The sequence below is a fragment of the Anoplophora glabripennis genome, unplaced genomic scaffold, assembly GCF_000390285.2.
Source record: "Anoplophora glabripennis isolate ALB-LARVAE unplaced genomic scaffold, Agla_2.0 scaffold225, whole genome shotgun sequence".
NCBI lineage: Eukaryota > Metazoa > Arthropoda > Insecta > Coleoptera > Cerambycidae > Anoplophora > Anoplophora glabripennis.
In genome coordinates, this window is record NW_019416658.1 from 672,570 (window position 1) to 692,745 (window position 20,176).

A 20,176-nucleotide genomic window follows, 5' to 3' on the forward strand; every position below is an offset into this window, starting at 1 on the left:
ACAGTAAAGAGAAATCTTTTTTTTTTGTAATTTATTAGTCAAGTACTGTACAAATTGAATAAAATATATTACACCTATTTCTAATCACTCCTCACACACTCATCATCCCACGACTTTAAATCTAAAGTAATCGGACTCAACGTCTTTTTAAAACTCTCATATTTACAGTCCATATCGCAACCGTCTAGTTGCAGTTGGTCCAAGGCGTCACTGCTGTTTTTCTTGTAGAATAAATTGACGTAGTGGTCGCCACCGGTGTCCTTTTTCACCTCCCAAATGACACAAGACGCGAATTCTGGTGCTCTGTTATCAAAAACTCCCATCCCGTTCAGTACCGAAGACAAAGTACTCTCGTGAGCGGAAAGCATCAAGAACTTTGGAGCCGCTTGAGCAGGATCTAGCACCTTGTCGAGTTTGGTGAAGAGGTTATCGAAGAAGGGACCGTCACCGAGTCTCTTCAGGTCTTCTGTGAACGTGTACCTCGCGTAGTTTAAACCTGCCAAATAGTTGAGCTTGTCTTGGTCCATGGAAGAACTCCACGGGGGTAAGTAAGTGCTGTTGTGGTTAGTATAAACGTACAACACAGACTGGAGTTGAGCGAAGTAATGAACGTCGTCGATTTCCCAGCCTGTCAAGGTAGACACTTCTTTGTAAAAGTCCGCGTACTTTTCGTCGATTTTTGTAAAGAAGTCGCTCTTGTAAGTCTCATTATACAGTCTCTTGTACTTCGGGCAAGGCCTTTCCATGTAAAGAATTTGGTCCTCTTTCTTTGGCATGGTGTGGACGGGTATGGGTTGCCACAGCAGGTTCTCGTTCCACACTTGGGCACCCTTGGGCGGGTATAGACCTGCTAAATTTACCTGGGCGGACATCAGGGTGCGATCTACGTCTGACGAGAAGACGTAAATATCTTTGGCGTTGTATTCCTCGGGAAGGAAAGAAGCGTACCGCTTCCTGAACCATTTCCCCAGCTCGTAGTGGCGTTTCTTGCCATTCTGGAAGGAAAGAACTTTCAATAAATAATATTCAAGGTAGTGAGCGTTGCAAAAGTAGGCAACCAGCAATACACATGTGTAAGCATGATTGACTACCTGCAGGTACTTACATTGGTTAGTTGGCCAAAGCCCATGGGCCAGTATGAGAGGTCGAAGTATTGGTCGTTTGGGAATGATGTCGTTGGAGTTTTGTCGCCGTGTCTGTAGAGCTAAAAAATGATTAGATCGATATTACTAAAATATCTTAAATATGAGTACAGAGTGTCTGGTAATGAATTGTACACAGTAACAGATGATTTGTGACGTTATAATAATGTGATCTGGACAAAAGTCCAAAAGTTGATAGTAACAGAGTGTCCAAATCAAAATTTTATTTTCAATATTTTCAAATGACCTTCGAAATAATTTATGTATTTAAACGAAATTTGGTATTACGGGGATTTTTGGCATGAAATATTCAAATTTTCTCTTAACTTTGGCATACATTCTAGCGAGTGCCATTTACGCCGCCCCTCAGACATTTTTTGCTACACACCATATCTTATTTTCTGATAGCAACATCTCTTTTTCTATCGCTTTTACATAAGAAAATTATACTTTCTGCACAAGAACAAATAACATTTATTCTTGTGTTTTCTTGACGTCCTAGGAATTACCGTTCGTTCTCGAGATATTTGCATTTAAAAAATTCAATGTATGACAAGAAAGTTAGAGAAGAAATTTAATTTTTATTTAATCAAAAGCAAAATTGTCAACATAAACGTAACTGAACAGTACACTATAACCGTGAATTATTTTATTGAATTTTCAAAATGACCTCCGTCTACTTCCATATATTTTCTAATTCTTTTTGTTAAAGATTTACAGACTTTAAAAATATGATTAATGCTTTCAAATGGCTTCACACGTAATAATCCAAAAGATTTAAATCAGAACTGCGAGGTGGCCATCGGAATTCACTTCCTCTAATCCATCGATGAGGAAATTGGTCATTTAAATAAGTGCATATTTCACGAGAATAGTGAGCTGGCGCCCCGTCCTGCTTGAACGACCTGCTCTGTCTGATGTTTAAAGGCAAGTATCCATTTCATCAAAAAAGCTCGGGTCGCAGGAAATTTAAATAAGAATTACGTTTTAGATTTTGGTGGTATTTCATATGGATGTTATCCAATCACCGTGTATATATATATTTTCACAGTATCTGTATATTATTTTATAACTACTATTTACTTATAAGTGTCTTTTATTATTATGCTGACAATAGAAAATCGCCTGCTGAGTTGCTAGCTGATAATAAATCATATAAAAACCCAACCAACCGCTCAGGAGGACGAATATAGATTCAAACTTCACGTTGTTAGTTGTAATTAGACAAATAAAAGTGTTTGTTCAAAACTTGTTATAATTTAAGTTATCTACGGGGCTGCTGAAATTCATCGGATCAGAACTGCTAGGGGTTGGTCAACTAACCGCAGTTTCCCTGTAGAGAACGAACCAATAACTGTCGCAGTCGGTAGAATTCTGTACCAGAGGCCATTCTAGTTGAAGAACAAGAAGAACCTGTTCATTGCTGCTGTATTCTTCAAGTTCCTAGAGCCACAACTTCCGGAAAAGAAACACACGAAGAAACGCTGCACAGGAAGACTAAACTTTATGAAACCTGTTGTCTACACCAAGGCTCTGCTGTATTTCCAAAAATAAGTCGTTTCCTAAGTCCTATAATTACAGTGCTAACAGAAGTGAATTTATTTTCCATTAATTTTAAGAAACTAGAATTAAGACTTTTGCTACCATATTCAACACACTAGTAACGAAGCATTATTCTGTTAGTAGTAGGCAGATTGAGGCCTAACAGAGTTAAGTGAGCCAACGTTGAGACTACAAGATAAAAATTTTATCTTGATTAAGAATTTTTATTTTTTTTGAAAAGTAAACAAATAAATAAATAAGTGGTTGTTTCTCAAACTGTAAAATTAACGTTAAATCAATGAAAGTAGTCATAGATGCAAAAACAATTGCCGTAATCAATAAAGAAATTGAGAAAAAGAGAAAGAATAAACAATTTAATCCTTTCAAAAATTCTAGTGAAAGACAATTGCAATTTCTCTATAGCAAAAACGAGGAATTACCTAAACTAGTTACTAAGTTAAGTACAACAAATTTAGATACAATTAAAACAGAAAGTCAATAATTAAATAGTTTTTAATGCCGAAAGTTCCGTTAATTCGACGGAGTCGTTTTAACCAAGAATTGGACGAGCCAATCGTTTTCCCCAGTACCTCTAAAACAGAAGATATAGTTACACCTACTTTATTTGTTAATCCTCTACCGGAAAACAAATTAGAAATGAATCAACCTGTAGATTACGCTCTTGTACGTATGTACATTGAGAATATTCCAAAATTTAATGGAGAAAATCCCCAGCTCCTACAAAAATTTATTCGTGCTGCTGACGAACTCTTTTTTGCTTTTCCATCAGAAAACTAAACTTTTAAATCATTTCTTCTTTCATCTGTAAAAGCTAAATTAATAGGACAAGCAGATTTGTCCATATCTTGCCGATTAGAATTAGATAATTGGAACGCGTTGAAACAACTATTGTTAGAATTATTTGGAGATGGCGATAGTATCTCTTCATTACAAAATAAATTTATTTACATTCAACCGGTTAGTAAATTATCACCAAAGCATTTAAGCCAAGAGATCATGAGCATTTTAAGTAATTTAGTTGCAAAAATCAATGAACAAAATCGGCCCATTGAAGAAAAACAAGCTCAAGTAAATATTTATGCGGAAATGGCCCTAGAGACATATACGCGTTGTTTACCCATTCAATATAAACAATTAATTAGAACTAGATAAGTATATCACAAACATTACTGAGGCGATACAAGCCGTTACTGTGGAAGAACAATTTGAAGAATCTTCTCGAATATCAAATCAAAAAATATTTCTACAAAAACCTAGAATAAACGCACCAAGACCAAATCACTACTATCAACCCACTCATGCCTTACCAACCAACCATTTCCAAAAATTCCAAACTCAACAACCTAATTTTGTTAGCAGCACAAATCAAACTAACTATTCACCAAATTCTAATGAAAATTAAATAGACGAAAATTTTCAGAAAGTAGCCTCGGATAATACCCAGATGTGATTTTAGAATATAATTCTATACCATTTTCATCTCCTTTCCGATTATTTCGTCCAAAGAAATAGTAATTTTATAAACGGACCTTTCCAAAATAATACTAAATCTACCACAATTCCCTATGATACATTAAATTCTTTAATTAGAACATCCCATTTAAACTTTCAAAACAAGCATTTGTTATTTAAAACTCTTTCTGAATTCCCCTCCATTATCCATCAAGAAGGCGATAAACTAACCTTCACAAGTAAAGTAAAGCATGAAATAAAAACATTAGACGAAAAACCAGTATATAAAAAGTTTTATAGATACCTTTATATACACAAGCAGGAGGTCCAAAACCAAATATCTCAAATGCTTGAAGACGGAATTATTAAACCTTCACACAGCCCTTATTCATCCCCCATTTGGGTTGTTCCAAAAAAATCAGACGCTTCCGGAAAACAGAAATGATGACTCGTTATCGACTATAGGGATCTAAACGCAAAAACAATTAATGATATATAACCCCTACCTATTATTATAGATATTCTGGACAAACTCGGTAATGCTAAATATTTTACGGTATTAGATTTTGCTTCCGGTTTTCATCAAATCGAGGTAGAACAAAATTCCATTCCTAAAACCGCCTTTACAGTAGAAAATGGACACTACGAATACTGTAGAATGCCCTTTGGATTAAAGAACGCACCCTCTACCTTCCAGCGTTGTATGGACGACGTGTTACGAAATTTACAAAACCGCATCTGTTTAGTATACATGGACGACATTATCATATTTTCATCCACGCTCGAAGAACATATCCAAAACCTATCACTAGTTCTTAAATGTCTTTCCGATCATCATTTCAAAATTCAGTTAGATAAATGTGAATTTTTAGCAAAAACTGTTGAATTTTTAGGACATATCGTAACTCCAGAAGGAATTAAACCGAATGCCAAAAAGATTCATGCTATTCAAAATTTCCCGATTCCCAAAACTCAAAAGGAAATTAAATCGTTTTTAGGTTTAATAGGTTTTTACCGGCTCTTCATTTATAACTTCGCTAAATTAACAAAACCCCTTACATCTTGTCTTAAAAAGAAAGAAAAGATAGTTCACACCCCTGAATTTATTAATTGTTTTGAATCATGTAAAAAACTTTTAACTAATGACCCAATCTTACAATACCCAAATTACGAACAACCATTCAAACTCACTACCGACGCCTCAAATTTCGCACTAGGGGCCGTGCTGTCTCAAAATTCGAAGCCTATTTGTTATGCGTCAAGAACTTTAAATCAACATGAAATTAACTACTCTACTATAGAGAAGGAATTACTCGCCATAGTCTGGTCAGTACAAAATTTTAGACCATGTCTTTTCGGTAGAAAGTTTATTATTTACGCAGACCACCGCCCATTTCAGTGGCTTTTTAATCTTAAAGACCCCTCATCAAAATTAGTACGTTGGAAATTGAAACTTTCTGAATACGATTACGAAATCAAATATAAACCTGGTACCAATAATAAAGTAGCCGATGCTCTATCACGTATAAAATCGAAGAATTTAATCCTATAGAAGATACACAATCAATGATTGTTAACATTCCAGACGACCTAGACGATTTAGACATTGACGATATGCTAAATCAAAATTCTACCCCAGACCCTCAGATACTAGAAGACATAGCCCAAAATCTACCCCAAGATCAAATAGTGTAACATTTGGTTATTTTTAAAGTATTGTAATGATGCGAATCAATATATATTTAATTATGAAATGAAACTAGCGTGGTTGCTTTGAATCAGGCCTCAGCTTTCACACGAAATGCGCCAGCCAAGTAATTATGTGCCCTTGAATAATGTAATTTATGGGTATATACAAAGATGTAGCTAAGGATGCCGAAACAGAGAGGGTGTTATTTGAGACAGTGGTGCCTGGTCAGCGCCCGAATAAGGTCGATTAGAACGAGCGTTCAAATAAAAACGTGGTCGAAGTTGGCTCTGACACATTGGATGTAGGGCGTAGATTATAGCGACCAACTTAACCTCATTTCTCAACGAGCTATATAGCAGCTGTCAGTTTCAATAACAAAGCGGCGATACAGCGCTTTGACAGATGACGTTTAACTTCATTTGCTATACGCTACGCCCTACGTCCAAATTTTCAGAACCAGCTTGACCACGTTTTTATTTGAACGCTCGTTATCTGTGTGCTAGCTTGAATATATTTGTTTAATGATTTGTGAATTTGTGAGTACCTAATATGCCATACTCGTTTATGTTTTTGAAAACCCCAGGGCATGCCACGTGTTCCCCGTCTTTATGGCTGTGGTCCCTTCAAAGTGTGTCTTGTAAGTTCTACGGGGTCTTACCTGCGCTTTGATTGACACATACTGGGTGGTGTTGAGTAGGTGACATAATAATAATAGTGTGACTCACACACCCGGTAGTTGGGATGCCAACTAGTTGGCGTCCGGGGGAGCCTCGACTTATTTCAGGTGACACTAGCTAGTTGTTGAAGAAAGAATGATACACAGTTGCTAATTAATGTAATGGAAACGTATGGAAAGATATACCTTAAATCCTAAGGTTAGGGGGAGTGAAACCCCCCGGTGAGTTACCTTTTTATTTGTTTTTATTGACAGATCAGTAATTTTGTTATTTGTTTCATATACCCTCTTAATTTCTGACGAATGACCCGGCTGTTGTCGAGATAACTGTTTTGTGATGACCCATGTATAAAAGGTAACAATACCAACAATAACATCTATTTTACAATAGTCCATTCATTCCACGAAGAACCCGTTTTTACTATAGCTATTACAGAAAAACCGGTAAATGACTATAAAAATCAATTAAGAATTTCTGAAAATATAAAAATAAATTCTTCTTCCTTTCAACTTTTGTTCGATAAACACCGAGTGGAAGAGATTACTTTGGAAACTACCAATTCGGACGAAGAAACGTTGTTTTATTAAACCTTTTCTCAATCTAAATGAATTAAATTGTTTCTATTTTCAGAATCTAAATATAGAAAGAAAAATTGTTAACATTTTAAAATCATGCTTTGCTAGCCAAATAACTAAGAACTTTATCATATCTCATGTAAAATTAGAGGACATCCCCGATAACATGGAACAAAGAAGAATTATGCACTATCATCATCAAGGCAAACAAATACACCGTGGTTTTAATCAAACAATAGCCTCTATTAAAAGACTATCTTACTGGCCCTTGTTAGATAACGACGTAAAGAATTTCATTAATGAATGTGTGCCATGCCAGTCAGCGAAATATGAAACCCAGTAAAGATTAAATATCAATTAACTCCTACACCTTTAAAGCCACTACAGAAATTACACATGGACATTTATTTTATCGACAATTATAAATTCCTAACATTAATTGACCCTTTTTCCAAATTAGGCCAAGCCATAAAAATTGAAACAAAAAATACGTTAGCCATAATCAATGCCTTTCTTAAATTTGCTAGTTGTTGTAACTTTCCAAAATAAATCGTCTGTGATAATGAACAAGCTTTTAATTCTCACAACTTTTCAAAGAATTCTGTAAAGTCCATTATATAAATTTAGATCTAGTAACACCTGTGCACTCGACAAAAGATGTAGAATACAATATACTTTTATGTGTGTTAGTTTATAATAATACGATTCATTCCACTACAAAGAAAACACCATTTGAAATTTTATATGGCTCTAACCTATCTCCTTTCGCCATGTCAGACGAACAAATTATTAACGATTATTGTGAACAACATAAAAATTACGTAAACACGATAAACACTCAAGTTCGCGGTGAAATTGAAAAACAAAAAGATAAAACAATAACAAAAGCAAACGAAAAACGCGAAGAACCGGTAGACGTTCATTCAGACACTGAAATCTATGTTAAAAACCCGGGTTACTCAAAATCACGCCCTATGTTTTCAAAACGACAAGTAATTTCCCAAGACTATCCCTTTCATGTAACCACAAATAAAGGACGTATTCATAAACAACAAATTAAGAGAAAAAGGAAAGTATATCCAAAATCATAAAATAAAGAAATTATAATTCAGGAAGCTGAAGAAAACGAAATAACTCCTCCAAATTCTCCACCTCAACCCCTTCCATACGAAAAGGTACACCCTACCATTACTAGACAAGACTTAGACAAAAAATTTCGTCACACCAGAATGCTAGAAATAAATCTGTTTCAGATGTACCTTCTACTACTGTACGTCGCTATCCTGCCAGAAATTTACCCCCTCCAAGTAGGAGAAATAAAAACGCCTTTACTACCGACACTCTTTAGTTTAAAAAGTAAAGTCCTCATTCCATTCTCATTCCTTTATCACTAAATATTCATTGAAACCGTATATACAAATCCTAAATGAATTAAAAATACAAATTAAACAAGTTCCGCAAGACGAACAAATTGAAATAAATCAATATATAAGAGAGTTCAAATTACAGCTCAATAAATTCCAATCACACTCACGCGCAAGAAGAGGCGTAATTAATCTAGGAGATAAAGTTAATAAATATCTATGGGGTACCCTTGATTCAGACGACTTGGAAGAAATAAATTCAAAGTTCGAAACATTATTGAATAACCAAATTCAGGAAGTAATTAATGCCCCTACATCTATTTTGAAAAATATTACAAAATCTTTTGAAAAAAAACACACAGGAACTTTTAGAAAATAAGAAACAAATCTCTACCAGATTTAGTCTATATGTTCGCAAAATCAATACTATTAAGTTCAAAATTTTATTACAAAAGTGTATAACTAACCTAGAATTATTAAACGATGCCGTTCAACTTTCTCATTTTGGCAAATGACCACTCAACTGTATAGATTAAATTTGAACAATTACTAAATTTAGAAGTTAATTGTTTAATTATATCTATTATCAGGACAAATATTATTATAATCAAAGATTCACTTCTGTTGCATTTTTTTCTATCATATTTTTCATCATGTAAATTATAATCAATATAAATTGATCCCACAACCTTTAATCAATTTCACCATTATTCCCCCTTATCCAATAGCCTATGGTATAATGAAGAATGCCAATATTTAGAAGAATATAGTTTATGTATAGACAAGTCACCACAACGCATCGAAGACACCTGCTATGAACCCTTGCTCAAAGGACAACCCGGCCCCTGTCAACAAACAAAAATTCATTTAAAACGTTCCCTTATCGACATGAGTTATACCAAACTCGTTATCTACGGTGCTGCTGAAATTCATCGGATCAGAACTGCTAGGGGTTGGTCAACTAGCCGTAGTTTCCCTGTAGAGAACGAACCAATAAATTGGACGCAGTAAACGATCTTGTATGATCCCACGCCACACTTTAATTTTAAATTCGTGTTGAAAGTGTGACTATATTTTGAGCCCCCACCCCATTAACTCTTTTGTTTTTAAAAAATGTGAAATAAAAAAGTTGCACGATTTTTTATGAATTTTTCGAAAATGACAGTAGAAAAACAAATGTATTTCAAAGAAAATGGCCGCGGATGCTAACTTTGTTAATTTAAATGGAACGCCCTGTATATTTTTACATATTTGGATAGAAGGTTCCCTGTCGAGCATAGTCATATAGGGTTTGTTGGGTCAATCTCTAACAATAAGCGAGATACTACATATTAAAAAACGAAAAGAAGGTTTTTTTTATTAAGAAAATAAGACATCTTGTAATTGTTATACTTTTTTCCGGCATTTCTGCCTTTTTCCAATTACGTAAGGATTTACAGATTTAGTTATAATATATTTTGATATATCGGACATTGATACGGTTCAAAATGCGTAAGTATAAGTAATTTAACAAAATCACACTAATTAGGCCGTGAGAGGCCTAATTACTCACGGACAATGTTATAATGTTATATGGTAGGCCGTGACAGTGATAGGTAATGTCATGACAACATTGTTATTGATTGACAATGTATATTATTATTTAATTAAAATGGGTCACAGAAGTAGAAAATTGAAATATTATAGGAATTAAAATAGAGAAAAGTTTTTCTCCATAATCTATTTTAATTCTAAATAATATTTCAGTTTCTACTTCTGTGTATTCTATTTTAATTAAATAATAATACGCATTATCAAACAATAACAATGTTGTCATGACATTACCTGTCACTGTCACGGCCTACCATATAACATTGTTCATGAGTAATTAGGCTTCTCAACGACCTAATTAGTGAGATTTTGTTAAATTACCTATACGCATTTTGGATCGTATCAATGTCCGATATATCAAAATATACTATAACTAAATCTGTAAATCCTTACGTAATTGGAAAAAAGGCAGAAATGCCTGAAAGAGGTCTAACAATTATAAGATGTCTTATTTTCTTAATAAAAAAAAAACATCTTTTCGTTTTTTAATAGTATCTCGCTTATTGTTAGAGATGGACCAAACAATCCCTTATGACTATGTTCGACAAGGAACGTTCTATACAAATATGTGCAAATATACAGGGTATTCCATTTAAATTAACAACACGCTGCCTTTTTGTTTGGACTTTATTTGTATTTCTACTATCATTTTCGAAAAATTCATAAAAAATGCTTTTATATTTCACATTTTTTATCACTCTTAAAGCAAAAACGTTAAAGGGGAGTCAAAATATAGTGAATGACCCTGTACTTGCTGACAAACGTCTTGTACTAAGTCCAGGATCTTGAGCAATACGAACTAAAATTATTTCGTCTTCTTCATCAACACTAATAATTTTTGGACACCCTATATGGCTCTTGGGAAGAAATTTTCCAGTTTGTGTTAATCTATCAACATATTTTTAAAAGTTTAATGGTTTGGTATCAGGGTACAACCATATGTCTGACGAGCACGTCTACCACAAAAATTTTCTTGTGCATAAACGCATATCATGTCTCGCATCTCAGGAAAAATTGTTGCAACTGGTCATTACGAATGAAAAACTCTGTTGTTTTCTGTTTTTATTTGCAGGACTACTTTAGTAAAGTGCATCTACAGTTTAAATCACATTGAATCCTTTAAATGCAAATATCTTGAGAACGGTAATTCCTAGCGACATCAAGAAAGTATAACTATTTTACGTAAAAGTGATAGAAAATGAGATGTTGCTATCAGAAAATAAGATACAGTGTGTAGCAAAAAAATTCTGAACTATAAAAGTTCTGAGAGGCGCCGTAAGTGGCGCCCTCTAGAATATATGCCGAAGTTATGAGAAAATTTTAATTTTTCATGTCAAAAAGGTTATTTTAAAAAATTGAAAATACAATTTTTGATTTTGACCCCCTGTAACTCGATTACTATCAACTTTTGGACTAAGGTAAGTACAAATTATTATGACGTCACAAATCACCTGTTACTCTGTGTGCAATTAATTACGGGACACCCTATATCATTATCAGTTTTTTATCATTAAAGTGTTACTTGTCATAGATACCAAAGAATTGGGAACTTTCCTTATACTTAAATCAAGAAGTTTATCAGTGATAAAATCAGTAAAATGAACACATGTCGCAAGAAGATAATAAAATTCAAATCATGAACTATAACGTCACTTTTTAAATAAAGATTAAGATGCAGATAAGATAAAGTGCTTCTAAAAATAATGCAAATGTAAGAATTATTCCTTTAATTTTGGCAAAACCAAAGGATATACTGAGTTTCTGTAAATATCATTAAGATGATTTGTACGGTTCATTTTTCAACATACAGGGTGTAACTAAAATAATTGGCAAACTTTAATGACGGACTTTATAACATGATATACAGAGCGTTTAAAATTAATGAAAAATATAGTTTATTTCAAATTGCAAAATATGATAAAAGGAAAACCGTGTAAATAATATTTTGTTAGATAATCCAATTCTTTGAATTATTATTATCATTGTTTCAAAAATAAATAGATGTAGCATTACTGGTATAACATTTTCTGTTTGTTTGACATTTCAGATATCCTCGAAGTGAGGCTCTGCAGTTTATTTTTTATCCTTAACACCACTTAGGCATCTCGGAAACGATGTGATAGATATTAAAATAGTGGGAGACCTTCCTTTTACATCAATCAATAAGTTTATCGGAGATAAAATCAGTAAAATGAACGCGTGTAGCAAGAAGATAATAAAACTAAATCAGAACTATAACGTTAATTTTTTAAAATAACTATTAAGATGCATATAAGATACACTGCTTCTAAAAAAATATGAAAATGTGAAAATTATTGTTTAAAATTTGGTAAAACCAAAGGAAATGCTAAGAAATATCAAATATCATCAAGTTGATTTGTACGATTCGTTTTTTAACATACAGTGTGTAACTAAAATGCTTGGACAAACGTTAATCACAAAATATTCAAACCAGCAATTTTACTCCATTGTCGGCACTTTGATCTCATACAACCGTTTCGGTGACCTTGGCTAGAGAAGCGCTGATCAGGGCCGTAATAAGAAAATTTGTTACTTGCGCCGGAAAGCATATTAAAGTTGAATCGTGATAAACATTTAATTCAATAATACTAAAATTATTAGATTAATATTTTGTGGACTAAAAACAATATAATGTATACAGGATGCTCCACAAGCCCTATGACAAACTTTGACAGATGGTCGGATTCGTTTTTGTTTAGAAGTTACAAGCATTTTAACATATATAATTTCATATTTCAATCAAAGTAGCCTGATAAATATAAATGATGATTACTGTAACAATAATTATTATTTGTGTCATTTGTTTATTCATTTGACACTTATCGTTAAAGTGCTATATAAAAAATGCAATTATTTACAACTGACGAGTATGCAAATATTGTCTTTGTATATGGGCATTCCAATGAATGCCAGACAAACAGTCCGAGAATACCGACGAAGATACCCAAATAGACATCAACCTGCCCACACAGTTCTTAGTGCATCATTTCGTAGACTTCGAGAATAAGGTAACTCTGCTCCAAAAAAGGTCATTCGTCCTATTGAAGTGAATGTACAAAATGAAGAAGATATAATAGATGCTGTCAATGATAACTCTTCAATTAGTGTTCTGCGTATAGCAAGTAATCTTCATTTATCACCGTATTTTGTATGGCGTGTATTGAACAGAGAAATGTTACATCCATTTGATCGCCAAAATGTGCAGCGTTGCCTGTTGGAGCAATAGCATGGCTAACGCATTCCCCAGATTTAAATCCTTTGGACTTTTATTTATGGGAACATATGAAGCAATTTGTCTACCATGTTGAAATCACTAACCGTCAGCTGTTACTTGAAATAATTCAGGATGCAGCTAACCAGATAAGAAATGATTGAAATCTCTTCCGTCGAGTGACGGAATCTTTAGTTCGCCTGGCATTCGAGCCGAGGAAATTGTTCAAAATGTCCACCCTCGCGAGGGTGGACATTTTGAACAATTTTTATAGTCTTAAGATTTGTTAATTTGGTTAATAAAGGTTGACTAATGTTTAAACTTTAAACACAAATAATAATTGTTATAGCAACTATTATTTTTATTTATCAGGCTACTTTGAAATATGAAATTTTTTAAAGTGCTTGTAACTTCTAAACAAAAAGGAATCGGACCTACGTTCATATAAGAAAAAATGTTTGAAATTAACCCATCTACCATCTAACATAGTTTGTCATAGAGTTTGTAGAACACCCTTTACAACTCCAGTGATTATTTAAATTATAATTCAATACTAACTATCCATTTTTAAAACATAATGGTTTAACTTCAAGAAAAATGAAAAAATTGTAAAAAATAAGAAAACACAAATATATTTGCAATCCTTTTCACGATCTCAGAATCGGCCATCAATATATTATTTTTTTTCGCAAATTTCTTTCGCAATTTGTTCATTAAGTTCTTCATGAGGGTCTAGAATTCATCTCCTAAAAATACTGTTGATTAAAGTTCAGATGTACAGGCTTGAAGCTGTAAATATGAATTTGGTCAAACTTTTAAATAATTGATACAAATTAAATACGTATAATCAAATATATTAACATCGATTTCCATGCTCTGCACAGAAAATTGATAAAAGGGCATAATAATATACAGGATGTACTGAAAGTCCGTCAGCAAACTCCGGGAGGTGATTTTACGGATTAAAATAGTAACAGTATGTAATGAAATTTTTTTTCGAATTGTCAATTGTTTGCAAGTTACAGCTTGTCAAAGTAATTTTTTTTTAATTTTTCTATTTAAATAACTTATTTAATTCAAGTTCTATTGGTTTCTCATTTGGCACACCCATTACGAAGATGAAGCTCTAGTGGACCAATCAGAAGAAAGTTTCATTATGCGCCGCTAGAGGGCACTTTACCTAGAACTTAAAATTTGTTTTGTCCATAACTTTTTTCTCATGCTAGACATGACAGAAATTTTAACATTATTGTAAAGAGAAATAATATCAGAAAAAATTATGTATTCTCAATTCAAGTCGATAAATGTAACCGTTTAGCAGGAAATCGCTATTAATCTCTATTAAAGTGTTATTAAACATCAAATTTTTGATCATTCTTTCTGCAATTAATCAAGTTGCCATACTGTAATGCCATCTCTTGTAAAACCAGCTTCGTTAGTAAATAAAATATGATTAGTATATTCATTATCCTCAGCTTATTTTTCCACAACGTTATTACAGAGCCGAAAAAAAAAATATTATGGTCATAAACAATTTTTATTACAATTCGTAACATCAAAATTACTATTGATATTTATTTGAAGCATTGCAATTTGATTAATTACAGAAAGGATTATCAAAAATTTGATGTTTAATAACACATTAATAACGATTTCCTGGTAAACGGTTACATTTACCGGCTTGAAGAGTATATAATTTTTTCTGATATTGTTTCTCTTTTCAATAATGTTTAAATTTCTGTGATATCTAGCCAGCGAAAAATGTTATGAACAAAACAAATTTTGAGTTCTAGGTAAAGTGCCCTCTAGCGGTGCTTAATGAAACTTTTCTCTGACTAGTCCAATGGAGCTTCATCTATTTAGTGGGTGTGAGAAATGACGTACTAATAGAACTTGAATTAAATAAGTTACAATAGTTACATACGACAATTCGAACAAACATTTCATTACTGTCACTATTTTAATCTGTAGAATCACGTCCCGGAGTTTTCTGACGGACTTTCAGAACACCCTGTATTTATTTTTAGCTCTTAAAATTTTTGTTTCCAAATACTTCACCCAACTGATTGTACAAAAAAGAGGCATTTTCAATATTACGAAAAATTAACTATATAAATAGGAACAAAACAGCAAGAAGTTTTAAATCGGCATCTTATAACGTTTTTAGGAGATGAATTCTAGACCCTCATAAAAAACTTTCAATTGGATGAACAATTTTCGAAAGAAATTTGCGAAAAGCAAAAATTCATATATTGATGGCCGATTCTGAGATCTCGTAAAGATTTGCATAATATTCCAGTCGGGTTAGACAAAAAAACGGCTTAACCGGGAAAACATTAGGGACCACAATTTAAGGAAAAATCCTTTTTGCTCAATTTCTTGGCCATTTTCAACTTTACAACAAAAATTTTACGGACTTAAGTTGTTGCAAATGCGATTTCCTACAACTTCTTTTATTACAAATATTATCGTGCAATCGATATTTTTCAAGTTAAGGGGGAAAATAGTGACAAAGTATAATTATTGAATTATCTCGTTTGTTATTGATATTATTATACGACATAAATGTACATAAACAAAGTCGGAAAGAATTATATTTTCTACAATTTTGATCTCTTAGATTTTTTCGCTACTACCAACATTTAAGGTCCTACGCTTGCGGAGACGTCAGGCCTATGGAATGTTGATCCCTTGAGTTTAGTTAGGCTTGCCATAGGCGTAGGACCTTAAATGTTGGTAGTAGCGAAAAAATCAAAGATATTAAAATTGTAGAAAATATAATTCTTTCCAACTTTGTTTATGTATATTTATGTCGTAAAGTCAATAACAAACGAGATAATTCAATAATTATACTTTGTCACTATTTTCCCCCTTAACTTGAAAAATATCGATCGCATGATAAAATTTGTAATAAAAGAAGTTGTAAAAAATCGCATTTGGAACAACTTAAGTTCATACCATTTTTCTTGTAAAGTTGAAAATGGCCGAGATATTGAGCAAAAACGATTTTACCTTAAATTCAAGATGGCGGCTGACACAGGGGTGGAATTCAGTCGCGATTCTGAATTTAAACTACTATTGACCCCCCCCCTAAAGGTTAGAACAATAAAATTGTGGTCCCTAATTTTTTCCTGGTTAAATGACAATCCGACTGGGCTATAAATGATACGGGTTCCGCGTTTCATTATCATATCATTTTAATTTTCGCGACCCGTCACTGATAGATTACGTACTCATTTACGTTTTTAGAAAATCCACAGAAACGTAAATTCACGCACAGCTGGCGAATTGTAGAGGGTTGCAGACCCTGAAAACGGCTCTTCTATGAACATCTTACGATTTCTACTCATCTGAATTTGTTGGTTTACACAAATGCTGTGCTTTAATGATGGATTCTACGACACACTCACGAGATACAAGGAGTTCAAATAAAAATATATAGTTTATTTCAAATTGTAAAATGTGACAAAGGAAAAAATTCAAATAATATTTTATTATAGTCACGGATAACATGATTACTTGATTAATTATTATCATTGTTTCAAAAACAACTTGACCTATGTATGTTAAAAAACGTGTAGACAATAAAGAAATCTTACTATTTTTAATCATCAATACCTTGTACGTGCTTCGAAAACGATGCGTTTTAACACTTAACAAAAGGGTGCCAATAAAAAAATTTTTTAAAATGATAGAAGCAATAATAATAATAATAATATAATAACCAAAACTTATAAGAAAATTCTCGTTTTATTGCGATTTACTTGTTTCCTGTTATGATATTTGAACCGAACAATGTAGACGTGTATAAAAAAATCCGGCAGAATCATAATATGCAATTAGAAAAACAATGGAACATCAAATTAAAAAAATATAACGGAACTAAAAGAAAAAATGGCTGTCACCTGATAATTTTAACATAAATATTTGCTTTCGGAAGCTCGTAACGCACGTAACAATTGTTTTTTTTTTTATGAAAACAACGTCTACTTTAAACATAAATATTTTTATAATTATAAAATATCAGTGGTATGACGTATTGTATATTGCTAGATTTAAATTTAGAATTAAAAATATTATTCGATGCAACAAAACCTACAACGTTAATCAAAGATAGTTACTCGTGAAATTAAATTCCGGTCAAAGAGGAAGTTGAGCAAATAAATGATTATCCGCGAAAAGGTTGTAATATGATCCTATATTTTTTGTAGGTCATGGCTTTATATTCAAATGATGGATTAAAGTAGCAATTATTTTTCAAAATACATACATCTTTTACCAGAAAAAATCGTTTTTTCGGCTATATCTTTTTAAACTGAGGTTCAACTGCTTTTTTATTCAGCGTAACATTGATTCGCCTAACCAAATAATTCACACTAAAAAAAGTAGACAAATAAAAAAAAATACAAAATAAACTAATTGAGTGCGTGATATGCAATAGCGATGTGTGTTTTATAATTCTTATTCTTCCGCTTTTTTAAGTGTGAGATTTGTGGTTGACTGAACATTTTGGCGCAGGGTATATTTCACTAATTTTTCAATTATTTCCACACAAATAAACAAAGAAAAAACAAGAACTACGCCACAAACAAGTAACATCAGGCAATATATTTCCGAACACTTCACAAAAAACAAATCGGTCTTAGTTCCGGTAATTTAGATGGCCAGTGTTAAATATTACGTATCTCAATGTTTGTAAAACTGCAAATAGTAGCGTTCATAAACGATTTGCTCCATGAACAACTGCATTTCAATTCGATCTACGCCGATAATTTCCGGATACTTCGTAATGCCTGTGTAACGAGGAACATTGTATTGTACATGATCACATTTTTTTACAGAAACAAATTCCCATGTTATTAAAATATTTTCGACAAAAAACTCTTACCACTGCAACGGCCACCAGCTCGCTTTCACTGCTCTGTTTAGCTTTAACAACGAAACCACTAGAGTAGTGCAACGCCAGAAAAAATACTCCAACAAACAGTGCTTTCATTTTTGCGATTACGATACAACTACAGTACGAAACTAGGTGCTCAATAAAATATGTGTGGAGTGATTAGATGGAAAGATAATTGGAAGTAACCGCGTTCAGCATAATTTTTAGATTTTATATCGTGGGAAACAAAGGAGGGGTGGGTGGGGTTGAAAATTGTGTGGAAAGCACTGAATGTGGTCAAGGATTGTTTGTTCTGATACGGCACGCAAAAAGTTATTAATATAATAAGTTCGCAAAGAATGAACCGGTTTTTTTTGCTCGCGTTGTCGTCGGTCAACATACACTACGTTTCCACATATTTGCACCTCTAGAAATAACCATGCATGTGAATTTGTAATAGTTTTTTGTCAAGGATTTTAGAAAACCTAAGCAAGATAGGAAGAACGTCTCTTCACTGTACCAACTACACAAGTTTTCTTCAGGGTGTAATACAGCAGAAAATACTTTCAAAATAAGAAAAAAGTATATGTTTACCTAGGAACGATGATCCCCTCCATAAAAAAAATCCAATCATGTCATTATATCATATCGGTGGCTTTTTTTTAAATCAAACGAAGGAGTATTTTGGTTTTGACATTTTACATCAGTAAGTTGATGTTTTTTTTAGAGACCTCCATAGAACTTGTAGCACTGGGCTCATGGGCTCACCCCAAGCAAAAATCCTAGCTACGCCCATGGTAACTAGGATGTCTTTCATTAAAAATTCTGCATGTTTAGTCTTTCCGAAATCAGTTGAACATATAAAAAACCGCCTGGCAATAAAATTTAATGACTTTCATAAGAGTCCCTAAAAAAGTTTTCTGCTAAAGGTAAAAAATTGTAATAATTTGTATATAATATGTAGAAAATTTCTATTATATGTTCATTTGGCCAACAACATATTTTAATTATTTATGTCCTCAAACAATTTTATTATATTGATGGTAAATTTCGTTTTGTCCGTTTCAGAAGGTCTCCAAAATGCCATGTTGTAATAATATTAGTAAACAAAATATCCCTCTTATAGAACGCGATAATAAATTAAAATTACCTGAATCACACCAACTTCCGCATTGCTGCACTGCACTGCCAGGCGACTTGTCGACAACTGAAATTTATGACGCAGTCGACCAGAGCAACTGTGGGTGAACTCTGCTTGCCCGCACGCGCATTCTTCAACTGGGCGTATACATTTCTACCACCTGCACGTTTAGTTCGACCAGACCTGTATATAGGTATGACTAAATAAATATGGGGACAGGTTTTTCAAATATTTCAATGCCGAGTTGTTGCGTATCGACCGAGCCTGGTACATACTGTTAAGTTCTTGGTTATTCAACTGAAATCGGAAAGACTATACCTACTATTTATAATTCCATTGCACTAGCCACGAATAAAACTTTTAAATAACAGCATTTGAATACGGTTTCCATTATTTACAAATCAATATTTAACTACCACTGTCAGACTAACAGCAAATGACGACTTATGACGTAGGTACTGGTTGTTTTGCTAGCAATTTCACAGCCATCCTCGCAAGAAATTGGATCATTTTAATTATCACAGAAGCAGTCAACAACATAAAAATTAAAAGAGTTATAGGGAAGTGTAACATGGATAGATAGAGAATAAAATTCTACAATGGATTTTGATTAAATATACAGGGTGTTCCATTAATAAAAACGAAGTTTTGGCGGTTCGATGTTAAGCAAATTCGACAATAAATTTTCAGCACCCTGTGTAAAATGAAACAGTTTTTAAAGCATCCCCTATATCCCTCCCAAACATCAATACTTCACAATATAAAAAATAGGCAATTTTGAATTAGGCTATCGAAAAGCAACTTTTTTGATCAAATTGAAATTCGATTAAATGTATCGGCGACACTGTTTTTCAGAAACAAAACCGTTTGC

The 20,176-nt window shown here is 33.0% G+C and overlaps 1 protein-coding gene across 1 annotated transcript; it reads right to left on the minus strand.

Annotated features, from left to right (window-relative positions):
- Positions 1 to 4: 4 nt before the first annotated feature.
- On the minus strand, positions 5 to 18,349 carry LOC108908033 (prostatic acid phosphatase-like). The gene is made up of 3 exons (XM_018711936.1): positions 18,174 to 18,349; positions 1,106 to 1,204; positions 5 to 995 (listed from the first exon to the last, which is right to left on the minus strand). Exons 1-3 carry the CDS (start codon positions 18,279 to 18,281, stop codon positions 81 to 83), a joined length of 1,122 nt encoding a protein of 373 aa, XP_018567452.1. The 5' UTR covers positions 18,282 to 18,349; the 3' UTR covers positions 5 to 80.
- Between the last annotated feature and the right edge of the window lie 1,827 nt (positions 18,350 to 20,176).

Bases quoted from the DNA above. Each gene is read 5' to 3' on its own strand.
- LOC108908033 (XM_018711936.1), bottom strand. From the start codon at position 18,281: ATGAAAGCACTGTTTGTTGGAGTATTTTTTCTGGCGTTGCACTACTCT. The intron at 1,205-18,173 runs GTAAGAGTTTTT...ATCATTTTTTAG, and splicing joins AGCTGGTGGCCGTTGCAGTG to CTCTACAGACACGGCGACAA. The intron at 996-1,105 runs GTAAGTACCTGC...CTTTCCTTCCAG, and splicing joins GCTTTGGCCAACTAACCAAT to AATGGCAAGAAACGCCACTA.